The sequence below is a fragment of the Stegodyphus dumicola genome, chromosome 6 (assembly GCF_044657685.1).
Source record: "Stegodyphus dumicola isolate Sdum_Otavi_A_Nest chromosome 6, ASM4465768v1".
NCBI classification, from domain to species: Eukaryota; Metazoa; Arthropoda; class Arachnida; order Araneae; family Eresidae; genus Stegodyphus; species Stegodyphus dumicola.
The window spans coordinates 217321565-217339583 of record NC_140773.1 but is presented as its reverse complement, the minus strand read 5'-3'; the positions used below and the strand labels follow the sequence as shown (position 1 = coordinate 217339583).

Below are 18019 nucleotides of genomic sequence, written 5' to 3'. Positions count from 1 at the left end.
TTGCTAAAAATAAATGGGTGAAATGTGAAAAAAGTGTGATGAGCTAGCAATCTCCTCAACGTATCCTCCTAGTAACTGATAAAATTCGGCACTAAATACCGACAGGAAAGCTAGACGTATTAAACTTTGAACTCTGTTTTTGATTGATAGACATCGGGTTTTTGATTGATAGACAAATATATTTATGAGGTTAGATTTGCAACCGGGCTTCATTCGACCTAATGCATCTGCAGCAACAATAAGGTACGTTACTTTGTAATTGTCAATGATGCTGCTTTGTAGTTTTATCTCATTTCAATGTGAAACATTTTCTAAATTAATTGTCATAATATTGCAAAATAAATTACTATAAATTTTATTTTATTATAAAAGTCTAAGTTTCCTGTTATTATAGTGCCTAAAATTATATTCAATATTTTAAATGATGATTGAGAAATAAACAAAAAAAATTACCTTGGATTTTGTGAGATTTTCAGTTAATTAATCTTTTTACGGAAATAAAAGGTCAGCATACTCTAGGAATATTTATTTTATCTAATAATTATAAATAATAATAATTAAATATTTCAAAAATTAAATTTTAGACCTTTAATGTTGCATTGCATTTTTATAAAAGTGGGATGATGTTTTTAAATATATCCCCCTCCCCTCCCCCAAAAAAATTAATACGAAAAGCGAATTTTCTGATTGCATTAGCCATGAATACTCTAAAAAAAATTAATGCTAATAACTTTAAAAAATTTTTAAGTACTGATTATTAAATTGAAAGGTAATAACAGCTGAAAGTTTTATGAAATGCGGACGCTATCTAAAATAGTGTATCATAGTTTTATGATTTAAACAAAGCTTTTATATCTGTATTAGCACAACTGCAGTATTCAGAGAATTTTTCGAATTTTTTCGTATGCTGGCAAGAGTTCCAAAAATTTTGAGATGTGGTGCTATAGTAATTAGATGTATTGTTTATGTTTATATAATGCTGTTCAGTATCTTTAAAATGAAGCACCTATAATTTGTTTTAGCATTTCATATTGTTTATTATGTTGGTATTTATTTCACAATCGAAAATACCGTATTGAAAGTTTTTTAATATAATTTCTTTTCACGAAACCTCTATTAGCTTTATTTTTCAAGTAATAGGCTCTACTGTTTAATACAATTATTCGTATGAAATTAAAAATAATTGCCAAAAGTGAAAACAGATTTTAATTTGTTGACATTATCCCCCCAGGTATTACTGTACCATTACGAATTTGAATTATTATCTATTATTTAGTTAAATATTCTGATGGAATAATAATGTACAATATGATGCCTGAGAAAAATCCTTTTAAATTTAATATCAGAATGGTTTGCAATGAATGATTGATAAAACAGTTTTCATAAAATTTTGTTACCTTATCATACTTTTTATGGATAGAAGTAATACATCTTGGCATTTCGAAGTATTTGTTTAAAATTGAATAACTTGCAACTGGAGCTTCATTTTGCATTATCGTCCTTTAGTTTTCAGTAAAATCTAACTCACTTTTATGAAAGTAACGAATAAGATTTCAGCACAAAGTATTAATTTAACATTTCAAATAAAATTATAAATAAATAAATAAATAAATTTACATATGAAATTAATTTCAGTATATCAGCAACGAATAAGATTTTAGCACAAAATATTAATTTAATATTTTCGTTATTGTACAGCATTACGTTAATGACATCGATATTGTTGCCATCGCAAAATTATTAAGAAATGATGTTAAAAAATATGTTCCGTTAGGGGAAAAAATACGTCTTCAGTCAAAATTATTTATTTTGAAAAAAGATATATCCTTACTGAATTAGCATACACATACATCAAAATTTGGACGAACAACGCAGCACTTTTTAATACGAAAAGAAAATTGCAATGTCAAAATAAGAAGAAATATTTCATGGCAACAGGCTAAGAAAAAGAATGACTCAAGCAAACTTGTTGTCTTGTCCATGAATTTCATGGAAGAATAACGCAATCTTAGGTGCACTGTTTAATACAATGTGCGATGCTTTAGTAAGTGATTATAGAAATTAATCGTAAGTAATTATTTATAACAAAACTCTACGGAGAAACTAAAAACCTATAAAATTCTATTACCAGATAAAATACACACGAAGGAAATGCATGGTAAAGATGAATAACAGAAGAATCACAAGACTCGTTGGGTTCGTGTTAAATTATTTACACGGAATGTTGAGCACAATGAAAAGGGCTCGCATAAAAAAAAGGACTTCAGAAGAAAGAGGATAAAAGTTTGAATATATATTTACGCAGGAAAATACACTCTTGCATTTGGAACGGCATCAAATGATATATTGTTAATAAGGCATTATGTGTCATTTAAAAAAGTTGAATCTTACCATCTAAAATAGCGATTCATTGAAAAATACAGATTTTAGAAAAATTAGATGCGATGAAAAATGCAAACTAATATTATAACAAAAACAAAAAATAGATGAAAAAAATGAGTTGTTAACGTATATGTAACGTGTCAAACGCATGACTCTCAGAAGATTTATTCTGCTGTACAATAATAGTGTTTTAAAGCATAATGAATTATGCATAGTAAGTGTTATTGTGTAAAAATTATTCAGAAAAATCCACAAAAATAGCAGAAAGTTATAATAGTAGAAAACTGCAATAATCCATGAAAACAATAAAGGAATGTAAAACTGAAGTAGTAAATTTTTATTAATAACTAAACTCTTCATATTTTCAGTAATAGCAGGATAAAAAGGTAAAAGCAAAATGGAGAAAGATAAGAAATCTATAATATTTATTAATACAGAGACTCATCCAGAAACTAATCATAAAAAGCAAATTGATTAAAAACTTCCAATATTTTCTAGATTATCTATACCTATCAAACGCAGATATAGAACCTGGAGGAAATAGCTTGTGTATTAAATGTTATTTGAAAGAACAATTTGTGCATACTTGTTTTATGTGGAAGATAATTCTCATAGTAAACATATATAAGACGTGTATTCTTTAATCATTTAATTTAATCAAATTAATTAATGTAACAAGAGTATTTCTAAAAAAGTCTATTTTCAATCACTGAAAATTCAAAACTTTATTTTCTCTCTCTTTACAGATATATAAGAAGAAATAATTCTAAATATGGCTCGAGGAGAAGGCGACACAAGTTTGAGAAGTAATTTTGTGGAAAGGGTGGTCAAACTGCCCATCGTCAATGTAGCTTGGGGTTATGCTACCAACACTTATACTCATATTAAAGAGTCCAACAAACTCGTTAATTTCACGCTAACTAATGCGGAAAAGTCCGTAACATTCGTAGCAGGGCAAGCGAAACCAGTTGTTCTGAAATTCGAAAAGCAAAGTAAGTAAATTTTGATACTTCTTATGCTATTTACGTAAATATAAACATAAAATATTAATTTTATCATAGATTGGAAAAATCATTCTCTAATCAGCAAGTTTTTTTTCTAATTTTTTTACTTTCATGATTTAAATTACTTGTGTAGAATAAAATTTTAAAATTTAGACTTTTTTGTAAGAAATATAGTTATACTTAACATATTTTTTTCTGTTTATGTTATTTTTTATATAGCGCAAGGTCTAAAATATCTTTTTATTCATCGTATTATTATTCTTTTACGTAGAGGTAATGACAGTACCTCTATAACGATTACTAAATATTAATTTCACGATTACTACATAGAATATATGGAAGAGGTACACACAATATAAAATTTAAAATTAAAAGCAAAATTCAATCTCACTTTTATAATAGTTATGGATTATGGCGTTAGTTTTCTTTTTTCCTACGAAGCCAACGCCATTGTTCTAATAATATTGTCGGGAATCTTGAGAAACTTTCATAAATTAAAAAATTTGCATAGATTAAATAGATTTGCATAGATAGTATTCTCTAGAAGCAAAAAAACGATTTCTGCTTCCCCCCCCCCTTTTGCGAGACAGAATAGTTTGTTGGCTGCTTTCAAAACAGATATAGTTTTACATAAAATCTACGTCAACCAAATGCTGTATTCCCGTCTACATTTATATTTCATATTTTTATTCAACGTAAATTTTCTGTTTGAACAAATAAAGTCTTTTTTTTTTTTTGTTGTTGTTGTTGTTGTTGTTGTTGTTGTTGTTCTGTTTTTGTATAAAACTTTATATCTTAGGTGTAAACATTCAGAGAAGGTATTAGAAAAGCTGAAAAGTTTCTGCATCAAGAAAATTATTTCAGCCGGGAAAAATGAAAAGTAGTGCAGAAAATGGAATAAATAATTACAGAGAAAATATAGCATTAATACACGGCCATAAATTTGTTTAGAGAAGCAACAGGAAATGTTAAAATCTTGTGCGAGTAATTTCGAAATTATTTATTTGATGAAGAACACACTTTTAATTTATAACTATTAAGCACTATTTATAACTATTAATATACTGCAGTACAAGAATGTGTTTTGAAATTCCTTTGCTTGTTTGATGTGTTAAAAGAATATTAAAAGAACAAAACTAATCTGCAAATTTTATAATTACTTACAAATATATAATTATCATTATGTTTCTTTAGTCCAAGCTGTTGATGATCTTGCTTGTAAAGGTCTCGGCACTCTAGAAGAAAAAGTTCCTTTCATCAAGAAGCCAGCAGATGAAGTATGTAAATTAGAAATAATGTAGCGCATTTTGCTTATTTCTTAAAGTAATAACTCATAGATGATTTTAATGTTTTAATATGCTTAATTTCGAGTTTTAGATTGAAGAAATTAAGCAAGAAAAGTAAAATCTGAAAGCTTTCAGATTTTATATTACGCCCAAACGGGTGTTTGTTTCATTTACAGACACATATACGTTTCGAGAGTATTTAAGCTACTGCCACTTCGGGCTAAAAATATTTAAAAACAGCATACCTTTAGAATTTCTGATAGACAGTCTCGCGCGCTGAAGGTAAAATTGTTTTATTCCCTACAGTGTTGCCACTGCTCGCTTTGAAATCGTTGAGATTGTTAATCACAAATTCGTTACAGTTTCATAAAATATGAAATTGGTAAAAAAGCAAATTCCAAATTCCGGCTTAGGTGCCCATGTTCGGGTGGACAACTATGTTATTCACAATTTGACGACAGTGCGAGAAACACACATATATTCATGATTCTTCATTATTTAGTTTCTTTAAATACAATGCAGGACGACAATATTTGGTGACAACAGTTTGAAAAGTGATGCATCGCATTTAAGTGATTCGCAAAATGCCGTTTCGAGACTAATAGCCCTTCTCGGTTAACGCCTCTTTTGGCTAATTGCTTAATTTAAGCTAAAACATCGGAAGGTTACATTCGCAAATGAGTTAAAAAGGATTGTGAATAATTTATTTAGCTAAAAATGACACAGACCCATTAAATTTAGGAGACAAATAAAATTTGTATTAAGTATCATTTGCTATATTGTACCATACATTTTTATTATTTTGTTTTCAATCAATTTTTTCGAATTATATAAACATGGCTTAAACTGTCATAAACGATAAAAAAGTTCTTAATTTTTTCACTTGTTCAAATAAAGTAAAATAGTTTGGAAAATAAGGTCAGGCAACTGATTTCCTGAACTTGCTTTCTTGATAATAATAATAATTTACGAGAAAAAGGCATCTCATCGTGCATTAGCATTGAGCTCCGAAGTTGCATGTGAAGAGTATTTTTTTAAGAACGGCCTGTTGTTAAAATAAACAAGGAAAAAATTGAAAATGCATTTCATAGTTCCAAAGAAACATACAATTCAGTAATTTCTTTCATAACTAAATTTAAACTAGCGCTCCAAAAAGAAAACTTATAATTTTTTAATTAAAGTCCAAGCTCATAGTTTATTATAAATATCTTTCATGTGATTATTTTCTTGATGTGGTGTGATTACTTAATTGATTTATGGTCTCGCGATTATTTTCTCGCCTTTTCACATCTTTGGTATTATATATCTTAGATAATTATTTGATTAAAAATTGTCTTACACGTTCTAATCCGGTTTACCGAGTCACTTATTAGCAAATATACCAAAATGTGCATTTCAATTTAAAATTGTTCTTTTGGAACAACAAAAACGGAAGTGTAATAACGACTTCACTTGTTTCGGTGTGGCTGACGCACCAGTAGCAGCGCCAGTGTTCCGAAATAGAATTTTTAGCGCAAAGTAGCGGATGCCACTCCTTTTTCACGGGCGCCATAGTTTGCTTCGGCAGCGCCTGCATGGCATCGTAAATTTTTGTGAATTAAAAAAAAATAAATAGAAATATAAGGATTTGATTTTAAAAAAGAAATTTCGAAATATGAAATTTTATTTTTACAGCTTTGTAAGTTTTAGTATAATTGATATAATATCACATTATATTGAAAGTATAATGTGAGTGTGTGATTACAGATTCACAACCTAGTAGAAATTCTCTACTTCAAAGATTTTGTTTATACGTATTTATGTTACGAATATTTATTTAGATATTTAGAAGGGGTATTTATATCAAGTTTGATGTACAAGTACGCTAATCTACGATTGGTTAATTAGCAGCGTTACATAACGTAAAATTATCTCGAATTTGGAAGAACAAATGAATTTAAGGGAAGAGCACCAAATTTAGAATGTTAATTTTGAGATCGCCAATTTTTTTTTTTTTAAAGTAGCCATTGTATTTTGTTATACTTATATAGGTATATTAATAAATAAGTAAATATGGGATACATGGACTTTCAAAGACAAATCCAGTGTCAACGCTGCTAAGATTACAAATATAAATTTTTATTGTTAACTTCGGAAATAAAGTGCAAAAATTATTGTAATAAAATGCTTATTAGAAGTTAATTCCACAGGAAATTGAAATTACAATATGGAAAATAAAACTTAGTAGAAATATTAAATTATGTAAGAATTATTAATAATAAAAATAAAAAATACCTAAACAAATTAAAAACAATTAATTATTGTTGATCCTATGGAAGAAGACTGACTTTTTAAGGGGAATTAGTCTTTTTTCACGAAATCATCAATAATTAGGGAATAATTGCGTTTCTTCTCTTTCGTATATTTCATTGAAATCTCCTTCCCCTCCAAAAAAAAAAAAAAAAAAAAAAAAAAAAAAAAAAAATCTGATATGTACACCACATGACTTCCTTGAACGGAATATTAAATTATACGCATTTTTTCTTGCATTTCATTTAAACTTATTAGATTGAATTAAACCTACTTCGCCGACAGCGCATAAACCACAATAGAACTGTGGTTTAAAATGCAGTCTTTAAAATTCACTTTGTTTACCATAGCGACACTCTGGCGCTAGGTTTACTTAACAGTATTATGTTTCATTCATATTATAACTCAGAATGCACAAAATTTATATCATTTAAAGAATTATCTAATCGTTGCCACATGTTCTATTCAAATACTATAATAAAGCTAGAACTATGTATAAAAGAAATTAAGCAAACAAAACAAAAAAGAAACAGTTTTTCACAGACGATTGAGTATTTTTCATTCAATTAATTCAGTTTTCACTTCGCAACAAGGCAAAAATACATAAAAACTCAAAATATATGTATTAAAAATTACGAAGTAAATCTTAAACGCTTATTTCCTCGGAAAAATTCCAGAAAGGATTAAGCATGATTTAAATAATAAATGAAGGCGCTATCTTTGTTGTTGCGAAGCTAAGTTTCTCTAGATTGGAAACAAATCCGCTACTCAGCTGTTTCAAATGTAAACAAGAGCAATGGCCGCCACCAAATTAGGCTTAGCGGCACTTAAACAATTTTAAAATTGTTAATAATTCTAAAAATATTGCATACAGATTTACTAAAGGCATAAAACCCTTAACCGGAAGATAAAAACAACATAATTCAATCATTTTTAAAGCAGAAAATGTACAATGTACAAACATATAAGAGTAAAGAAACTGAGATCACTGAGCCGGGTAACAGAGTGGATATATTTATAAATATATTTATATACTTTTGGCGCGGCCGATTGAAACGAAAAACCGAGGTGCACATCTACATGTTATAGCAGTCTTATATACAAAATTTCAACATTCTGAGGCTACTCGTTTTTGAGTTATGCGAGATACGTACGTACATACGTTCGTACAGACGCTATGAAAAATTCTCTTCAGAATTCATTTTAAAGCAGTTTTTTTTTTTTTTTTTTTTTTGAGGAAAAGAGTCTTTTATTCTGTCCTTACGTACAGATATCACGCAAAAACATCGTTAAATTGCATTCGAAAGCGGTCAAAGTGGATATTTTCGTTGAAATATGCTGTCTGAAGCTTTTCGCGATTACAATACTTCCTTTTTACTTCGTGCAAGGAAGTAAAAAGCAAAGAATTATAAAATTTCTTGAATTTATGTCAAGTGATTTCAGAAACACGAAAGAAAGTGTAGATCGCATCGGGAAATTTCTTTCGTATATTTTAAATTAATTCATTTGAATCCAAAGAATTTTATATTTCTTTGCAGTTTAAAGAGGCGAATATACGAATTCAAATATACGAAAGAGGAAAAAAAGTGATCATTTCCTAATTATTGGTGATTTTGTGGAAAAAGACTACCTTATTTGCCGGTGTGTAAAGAGGTTATCAGATCTAGCGATGGTGCCTGCTGGACGGGACTTTTCTATGAAACGAAATTCTGGTAGCCTTGATTTAAACGGGAGGATTCCTAGATGACAGAGCACCGCTAAAAGCGAAGTCCCGCCTAGCTACGGAAACGATGTACCGGCTAGGCGGGAATTTTTGGCGCCTCGCCGAAAATCTTTCGGCTAGAGTTCTCTCCCGCGTAGAGATCAACCAACCAGATGAAAGTTCTGCATCTGAAGGATCACATGATCCCAATCTGAGCGTTAATCGATTACTGTTTCGCATTCAGTAATTTCGCCTTCTTTGCAGTAAGGGAAAATGGTAACCTAGCTATGTGGGTTTCCTGGAAATGTGCGGGTTCTGAGAATTGTCCCTTTCGACGTCCAGTCCCTCGTAGCGGAAACATTGTGTGATTGGGACTTAAGATGCACTTTTTTCTTTCTTTTTTTTTTTTTTTTTTTTTTTTGAAAATAGGTCGGAAAAACGAAGTGCGTCTTATACGTCGATACTGCGTCTTATACGTGAACTCAGTTTTTTAGTACATTCACTTCTGGAAAATTCCTCTATTCGGAGTTATGCGATGTTTTTTCTTGTTTCCTTGCGGGAGTGTGGGAATATTTCAGTTACGTAGACTTCAGTGAATGCGCATGCGCTGTCATCGACGATCACAGCTGGATTCGTTTCAACTTTCCAATTTTCGTGAAAGACTTTTAAGTGGGTAAAATTTCTACTATTCTGTTTTTTCAAATTTGTTGGCAAGTTATGGCGAAGAAGATTAAAGGTTTTGAAGAAGAAGGTTAAAAGGTATTCTTTCCCAGATAGACTGTGTATTTGCATAAAGTATTACTTAGTATTTGTATTATTTTATATTTAAAATACTGTACATTCATTATAATGGTCAGTAATAAAGTTTTATTCTTCAAAAATGTGTATAAAATATGAATGCGTCTGATACGCCGGCAGATACGGTAATTCTTTTTGAAAAATCAGTCTTCTTCCATATAATCAACAACAATTAATTATCTTCAAATTTCAGTCCCCTCTGTGTGTGGAGGGGACTGAATACATAGTAGTTCATAATGTATGTATACATAGTAGTTCATAATGTATGTATAATATATTGAGCCTGCTACATAATACATACATTATGAACTACTATGTATGTATTATGTAGCAGGCTCAATATATTATGTACTATGTAAGCATGTATATGTATGAACTACGTATGTAAGCATGTATATGTATGAACTATGTAAGCAAGTATTATGTAAACAAGATCTATGTATTATGAACTACTTGTATATAAGCATGTACTATGAACTATGTAACTATGTAAGCATATATTATGAACTATGTAAGCATGTATACAGGACCAACGTATGCCCTTATAGTCCCCATGAGGTGTTGCCCCGGATAGTTGCGGAACCTGGACTAGACCCGAATAGTCTTAGTAAGCCGCACGGGTGTCCAGATTCTGCTCTCAACTCAACTCAACTCAACTGTGTGTGGAGGGGTGGATTTTATGTTTCTATCATTAATTCAAATACAATTTAATACTTCTTTTAAGTTTTTTTCTTCACAGTTTAATCTCAATTTTTCTAAGAAATTAACTTTTAATAACTTTCCTATTACAATAGTTTTTACTCTACATTTCCTAGGGCAGTGATGGTTCCTAGGGCACTATGGCACGCGTGCCACAGGTGGTACGCAGAGCCTTATCAGCCGGCACGCGGCTAAAATATTACTTTCTTAAATCAATGAGTTTATGTTATTTAAATAAGTGTTTTAAAATGTTCTTGAACGTTTCACTCACTTACTTATCGCATAATGCCACTGACATAGAGCTTACTGTTAATATTACAGTTACGTAGTCTAGATATAAGATTTTCATATATCACCATAGAAATTATATACATATTTATTGACCCAATTTATAACGTTTCAATTGTTTGGGCTAATCATATTATTTGTTACATGGCAAAGAATATGCCAACGTTCAACTTACTTTTTCTAAAATATCAGCTGCTTATTGAAGGACTTTTCTATCCAATTAATCATCTGTTTTAATTCAGTGAACATTTGTTCTCATGGATTCAAAAGCTAAGAAGATAGTTTGATCTAAATAATAGGCATTAATGTCGAATTTTTCAAAACCTTTCTGGCAGAAAATGAAATGTGATGCTTCGTTTGTAATTTCGAGACAAAACGGCAGTCACTTGTTTGGGCTGGAAAATTTTCACAAGGGCACAGAGATTTTGTTTTGGAAATCTAAAAGACTGTGTTGGTTACACTTTTCAGTTGGGAAGAGATAATTCCCAAAAAATTTGCTCTTGAGGGATAGACGGTAAAAACATAATGGGAAGATTTCTGAAAAGAGTTCAGCTCATTAAACATGAAAAATCTCACTCGAACAATTCGTTTCTGGTGCGCGAAAATGTGCCGTCATACAGTCCACTCTCTTCAAGTGGCTTCTAGCAAAGGAAAATATTACAGCTCTTAGCCTCCTTATCAACCATTTTTGGCACTGAAGAGATTAAGAAAATCGTAGTCAGAAATTTTGACAGTATTCCTAAAGTTAAATTGCACGTAAGAATCAAACAGCTGTATGAATATGCCAAATGTTTTCACTTAAAGGTTTTATATTTGAACTCTAAAAAAAAAAAAAAAAAAAAAAAAAAAAAACTTTTAAATTTTGATTTTGTTCGAATTTATTCCTGACTCCATGTAGACACATTGTGCATATATATGAATTAACGAGTTAAAAAGTTCAACTAAAAAGAGCAAACTTTACTCATTATCTTATCCTAATGGAGAGAAAGTGCAGAAAGACTTGCCGTCGTTTTACATAAAAGACAAGCATATAAGTGACCAATAAACATTGCAAAGAATAAAAATAACCTAATTGATTCTTAGTGAACGAAAAACTGTTGGGTTCGACCTTTAAACCAAAGCGTTGAAAAGTAAAGACACAGGATGCAAACTGCTTAATATCTGCGTTCATCTTTAGGAATGTAGTGACAAAAGCTAATTAAAAAAACACGTTACAGATCCCAGTATTAAATAATGCATAAAAGGGCTTAACATAATTAGCCTAAAGCGGCAGTTTTCCCAGGAAGGGCTATTAATTTCGGTTTGGCATTTTACGTTGGTTCACTATAAACGGCGTTACAATTTTCAAATTATTGTCACCAAATATTGGAGCCATGTATTATATTTAAAGAAATTAAATAATGAAGTATCTGCATAAAAGTATTCATGTTTCTAACATTGTGAAAAAACAACGGTACCTAGAGACATCAAGTTTTGAATAACGCAGTCTTCCACTCGAATTTGGGCATTTCGAAGCCCAAATTTGGAATTTATTTTTATTATCTATTTCATGTGTCGTAGAACTTTAATAACGAATTTTTGATTACCAAGCTCAACGATTTCAAAGCGAGCGAATGCAACACCGTACGAAAAAAAAAAAAATTATCTCGAGCATGAGAGACTGTGTATCGGAAATTCTGAAGATGTGCTCTTTTTAAATTATTTTGTAATATTGCTGCTGAATTGAATTTTATGGGTTAAGTGCAAAGAGCATGATATAAAATAAATAAAGGTAGCACACAAAGCATTAAAAAACGCCCCTTTGGTCTTAATATAAAATCTGAAGGCTTTCAGATTTTTTTTGGTTTTTTTAAAAAAAGTAATTAGTTAAAAATTAATGGACTCATAATGCTATCATGGCTGTATGAGCAATTTTACTTTTCTTTACTCGTTTGTCCACGAGGAAAGCTGCTAATTTAAGTTTTCTCTTTTTACTTAAAAAAAAAAAATTACATGTTTGTTCATTAACGATAACTAGGCGCACTAAATAATTTATTTTTTCCTTTCTGATATGTTTTGCAACGAGATTTTTGCTCTTAAACGAAAGCGTTTCAGATATGTTATTGAGTTTTTAGTTTTTCGCTCTAAAACGATAGAGTTTCAGATATGTTATTGAGTTTTTAGTTTTTCGCTCTAAAACGAAAGCGTTTCAGATATGTTATTGAGTTTTTAGTTTTTCGCTCTAAAACGAAAGCGTTTCAGATATGTTATTGTGTTTTTAGTTTTTCGCTCTAAAACGAAAATTTAAAAATAAAGATATGAAATTATTCTATAAAAAGTAAAATAATTTTAAGCGATATGAAAGTTTCCTAAGCCTGAAAAAGTTTCAGGCTTAGGAAAAAATGAAACACCAAGTTTTTTTTTCTTTAACAAGATCTTTTTTTTTTTTTTTTTTTTTCCCCTCTCCCGTTTGTGCATATTATTTCTACTTCAAATTCCTTTTCCTTTTGTTTTCATAAGAAGCATTCATCATAAAATATGTTCAATTTCTCGTTTATTTTCGGAAATCGGAGAGAAAAGGAAATTGCCATTTATTTCCTTTAAATGCGGAATTTTGAAGTTCTGCCTGATAACGTATTTCTCATCTGCTTGTTTTTTGCAAAGCATTTATCAAATTTCTAACATTAGCGAATGATAACTGTTAAGAGTCTTTATCTAAAAAAAGGGGGAAAATTTCGAATCCAAAGTTCTCTACAATTTCGAAGGAATAATAGCGGTCCGTGTAAATATTTTATCGGTAGCAAAGGTCGTACACGCGCGAAGGCCAACGTTCAAAGATCAAGAGTGGAGAAATCACCTCCACAAGTGAACTATAATCTTTTAAAGATGGTCTTTTTTTAAATGCTTTTGCTCAGAACGATAATGATTGCCTTTGTTGTTTTCCATTATGTTTACAAACACATGTATTAGATTAAAAATGAGGCAAAATTCCGTTAAAAATTTAACTACATAAAATAATTTTAACATTACGCAGTGTTTAATAAAATTTATAGCTGATTTACCTATTATGCAGTATTTTAAACAAAAAAGTTGTAGTTTCATGTTTGTTATTATATGGCATGACTATGTCAATTGCGCAAATGATCATTATTGAAAATGGGATAACACTAAATGAACTTAGCTATAAAAATATGTATTACAAGATAAGATTTACCTATCTTTAAAGTTTTTATTTTTGTACTTACAGTTTTTTAAAAAGCATTCCTTCTTTTCAAAATATTTATTACGTTATTATTTTCAATGAATTTTAATTGTATTTAATTAGAAGCACTGGTAATTAAAAAACCTGAAATTTGTTAAACATAAAATATGAGAGTAGTTATTATTTTTCTGCTGCAATTACTAAACGTAATATTTTCTATTAACATAAAATTCTTACCTGCCTTAGAAAAACATTTTAATGCATGAAATAGACAATCCTGAATTTTTTTTTTTATTCACTTTCTGCATTGATTCACTTTTCAAACTGTTGCCACTAAATGCTAGAATCCTGCATTACATTTGAAGAAATTAAATAATGAAAAATCTGATTAAATGTATATATGTTTCTCGCATTGTTATAAAACAACGGTACCTAGAGCCATCAAATTTTGAATATCGTATTCCTCCTCCGAATATGGACATCTGGAAGCCCTAATTTGGAATTTGTTTTATTATCTATTTCATATTTTACCAGACATCAAAAAATTTTTGACTAACAAACGCAACGATTTCAAAGCGAGCAATGGCAACACTGTAGGGAAAAAAAATTGTCTCCAGCGCTTCAGTTTTATGTTTGCATTATTATTTTTTAACTTAAGTAAACTTTAAGTAACTTTCTTTTTAAGTAACTTTTTTTTTTCTTTATGAATTATAGATCATTGGAGACACTAGAAAATTGTATACGGACACTGTTTACTCAAGGCTAGAAGGAATTTTGAATATCGGTAATGGCGCAGTAAGTTTAAATTATGAAATATTGCTTTCAGTACTCTAAAATGTATTTTTTACAGATACATATATGTACATATATACATGTGTATTTATACAAATACATATATGTACATATATACATGTGTATTTATACAAATACATATATTTCTGTATAAATGTATTTTTTACAGAAATATATGCAAGAGTTTAACCCAAAAATATCATAGATGACAGGATGAAGTAATTAGTTCTAACTAGCGCAGTTTATATTTAGGCCTTGAATATAGGTGTGCTACATGCATAGTTATTGAAAAGTACTTTTTCTTCGTAATGCTGATAAGCATCGAACCTCAAGAATAAATAAAACGTACTTTATTAACTTTACATTTTTCTAGGAAAATTAAATGTGTTGTGTAGATAATACTGTTTATATTTTAAAATGTAAATTTAAGCAATTTAGGTTATTAATGAAATTTGTTTTTATTAATATGTATATTTTAAAATATTAGTATAAATGTCTGAAATTTAGATTACACTAAATTTTATTTTTGTCGACTATTCTCTAATATTTTTCTACTAAAACAATCGTTCAAAAAATTTTTTAAACTTGAAAAGGAGATTTTAATCAAAAGCTTATCTTAGTTATTTTTATTTATTTATTTATTTATTTTTTACGTTTACGTTATCTCTTTGAATTTATTCGCAATCAAAACCACCATATACGTATTTATTTTGTATTTAATGTTACGAAATTTTGCTAAATAACGCAAGAAGCTATTGATGTCTTTTTCTCTGGATTCACTCTTAAGAGTCTTTATCTAAAATTAATTTTATAACCTGCTGGAATTTTGATAATTTAAAAAACTACATTCTTTAATATATATTTCTCAGTTGCTCAGAACATCTTTTGTATTCTGGAAATACCGATTCGCAATATGCAAAGTTTTTGCTATAAGAATTAAATTCTTCATTTAAAGCTTGATTGTAAGAAAGATTTTAAAGTAATAATAATAAAACATTTAATGTATTTTTTTATAAATTTCTGAATATTTTCCTGTATTTTCTAATATTTTTATACAGATTAATATTATTTATTAAAATGAACGATAAAGTTTCTTTACTCTAGGTGACATCTGTTACATCTTATGGGAAGAGGACAGTTGACACTATTCTTTCGAATCAGGTGGTAAAATCAGCTCTAACATTTGTTGATGACTTTCTGATAGGAGCTACTGAAGGTTACATTGACCGCTTTCTGCCTCCTGATGGTAAATAATCAATAAGTTTTCCCAGCTTTAACTTATGAACATTTTTACTAAACATATGGCGAATTTCTAAGTTAAAAACAGTTTCTAAATTAAAAGTAATGTAGTTCAAGGCTAAGATTGTAAGTTATAAAATATAGCATTCATTTCTAAATTTAATTTTCACATCAGTGCTCCTGTATTAGTATCGATATTTGAATTTGTCATTTGAAACATACACCAGCCGTTCGTAAATCATAATATCTGAAAAACTTCAGATATTTAAATAAAATTACGCTGCAAAGATTCATCAATGATATTGAAAACGTTTTATAATAATCTGACCTCGCGATTGTTCTTTAAATAATTTAATTCCAAAATAGATAACATTTAGATAAAATAATTTATTTAAAAATTGCTAACACTTAGATATTTATAAAAATAGATCGCAACAAAGAAATAATTTCAAGTGATTATATTTATAGAAATGGTGTTTGCAAGGACAGTTATTGCGAAGTTTGTCCTTCTTCAGATTAAGTACTGAACACGTCGAGGTCATATGAATTAAATTACTAGATATTTCAAAATTGGCATCACGTCGAAGTACGAGTTATGTTTTATCGCTTTGTTTATCACAAATTGTTCATGAAGTTCAAGGTTAGAGCACCAGTTTATCCGCAAATAACTAATATATGTTATCACAACTTTTGATGATAGACAGGCATATCGCGTTTATAACTATGCCTGTTTCTAAGCCGAGAAAGATTTTTAGCCATGTCTAGTTCTGACGATCTCAGTAGTTCAAGGATAAGAAATAATCTTAATAACAGTATATTCACCTCGAGATTAAGAGGAACGTTTTTGACAACAGAATATGTGTTTGTAGGATATGCCTTTCGAGAGATATATATGAAAAGTGCAGTTATCGAGGAAAGAACATCTTATGTCCAAAGATTATGATCGTGGGAAGAAAATGAAAGGGGTAAAGGTTAAAATTACGCTGAAAAAGTTTCCCATTTTGAAGATAACACTTCAAAGATTACTTATATTTAATATAAAGTTGATAATTATCATTAATTTGGCCATCGAAAATCTGGAATTTTATGATAAACATGGTGCAGATGAAATGAAAACACGTTTGTGTATAAATGTGAAAAATCAAATTTTGTCTTCGGTATGGCTGAGTCTTCATCTGTAACACTCATTGAACATTATGCTATAAAGATTTTTCATATTCAAAGAAACGTGAATAAAACATTTTCTAAAATATCTAAAGTTTGGTTAGAAGGGTTTAAAGAAAATTGTCTTTAAATAAAGTTTAAAAAAATCTTGTGTACACTTGCAACTTCAAACACGATGCAACAGCGATCTAATGAGTGACTAAGAAAACACTAAAGATTTCTTGCCCTTTTACAGGCTTTTGACACAAATGGTTATATGCTGATTGAAACTTTGTTGCTAGTTTTTCCTCTCACTGTATTTTCCATCATCTTGACTAAACTAAAGCGTATGTTTCTCACTCTACCCCCTTTTTAGGTTTCTAATTGCTAAGGCATAAGATTTTGCAGTCTTATAATTCTGTGATTGGAATGTTTATGCTGAATCTAGCTTAATCTTCTTAAAAGAATATTCTCATACAGCATGAAAAAGCTTTTGTCTATAGGGTGAACAAATGATTCTTCATCTTCATAGCATCATTCTCCCAAACTTTGTTGTAAATTCACTGAGATCGTTCTTCTGTGTTAATGAAAATCAATCGAAAATATGTATCATAGCATACGGTTCCCTTTCTCGCTATCATTGACGAGCTCCTATCTATTAATTGCACAAAATGAGCTCTCATAGCAGCAGGCCCAAAAAACGATTATTATCGTCAATGATAACGCTAACAATAAATGAATTTCCCCTAATAATTAGATAAATAAAGAACAACAAGACTAAAACAGCATCAAGCATCAGCTTATTAAAATGCACTCTATACCATAAAAAGTAACGCATCAAGAAGGAATCATCCGAATAGAACGAATTTGCATTTGCCCATACGCAACCTTTCGATAGAATACCATACGGTACGATAAAATATAAGTTATTCACTTTTTGTGGCCATTAAGCTACTAGCTGGGTCTCCGGTACCTTGCAGTCGAGCATTCGGATAGTGTAGAAAAACAGAACATTCCAGTGCTAAGGCATAACGTCCATGGGAATGTGGTTCCGTCAACCCATGTGGAGTGGGCCAATACCTTTCAGATGGGTTCACGAAGAGTATCAGTAGTTGTCATTAATGACGTGCAATAAACAAGGTGATCAAATCGTAGGATCGCTAGACAACGATTGGAACAAGGGTTGGAACGATGCTGGCAGGATTGGGTGAACCAT

The 18019-nt window shown here is 29.9% G+C and overlaps 1 protein-coding gene across 6 annotated transcripts in view; it reads left to right on the top strand.

Moving 5' to 3' along the window:
- LOC118188029 (perilipin-1-like) overlaps positions 1 to 18019 on the top strand; it is a 162690-nt gene that overhangs the window by 124650 nt on the left and 20021 nt on the right. For 2 of the 6 annotated variants that reach the window (XM_085819509.1, XM_085819510.1), the window contains exons 2-5: positions 3129 to 3374; positions 4581 to 4663; positions 14344 to 14424; positions 15526 to 15667. In XM_085819509.1, the coding sequence (XP_085675635.1) occupies positions 3155 to 3374; positions 4581 to 4663; positions 14344 to 14424; positions 15526 to 15667 (526 nt within the window). In that variant the 5' untranslated portion in view covers positions 3129 to 3154. Of the gene's footprint in view, positions 1 to 93; positions 244 to 3128; positions 3375 to 4580; positions 4664 to 14343; positions 14425 to 15525; positions 15668 to 18019 lie in introns of those variants that run through there. The other 4 variants (XM_085819511.1, XM_085819514.1, XM_085819508.1 and 1 more) reach the window with 4 other exon arrangements.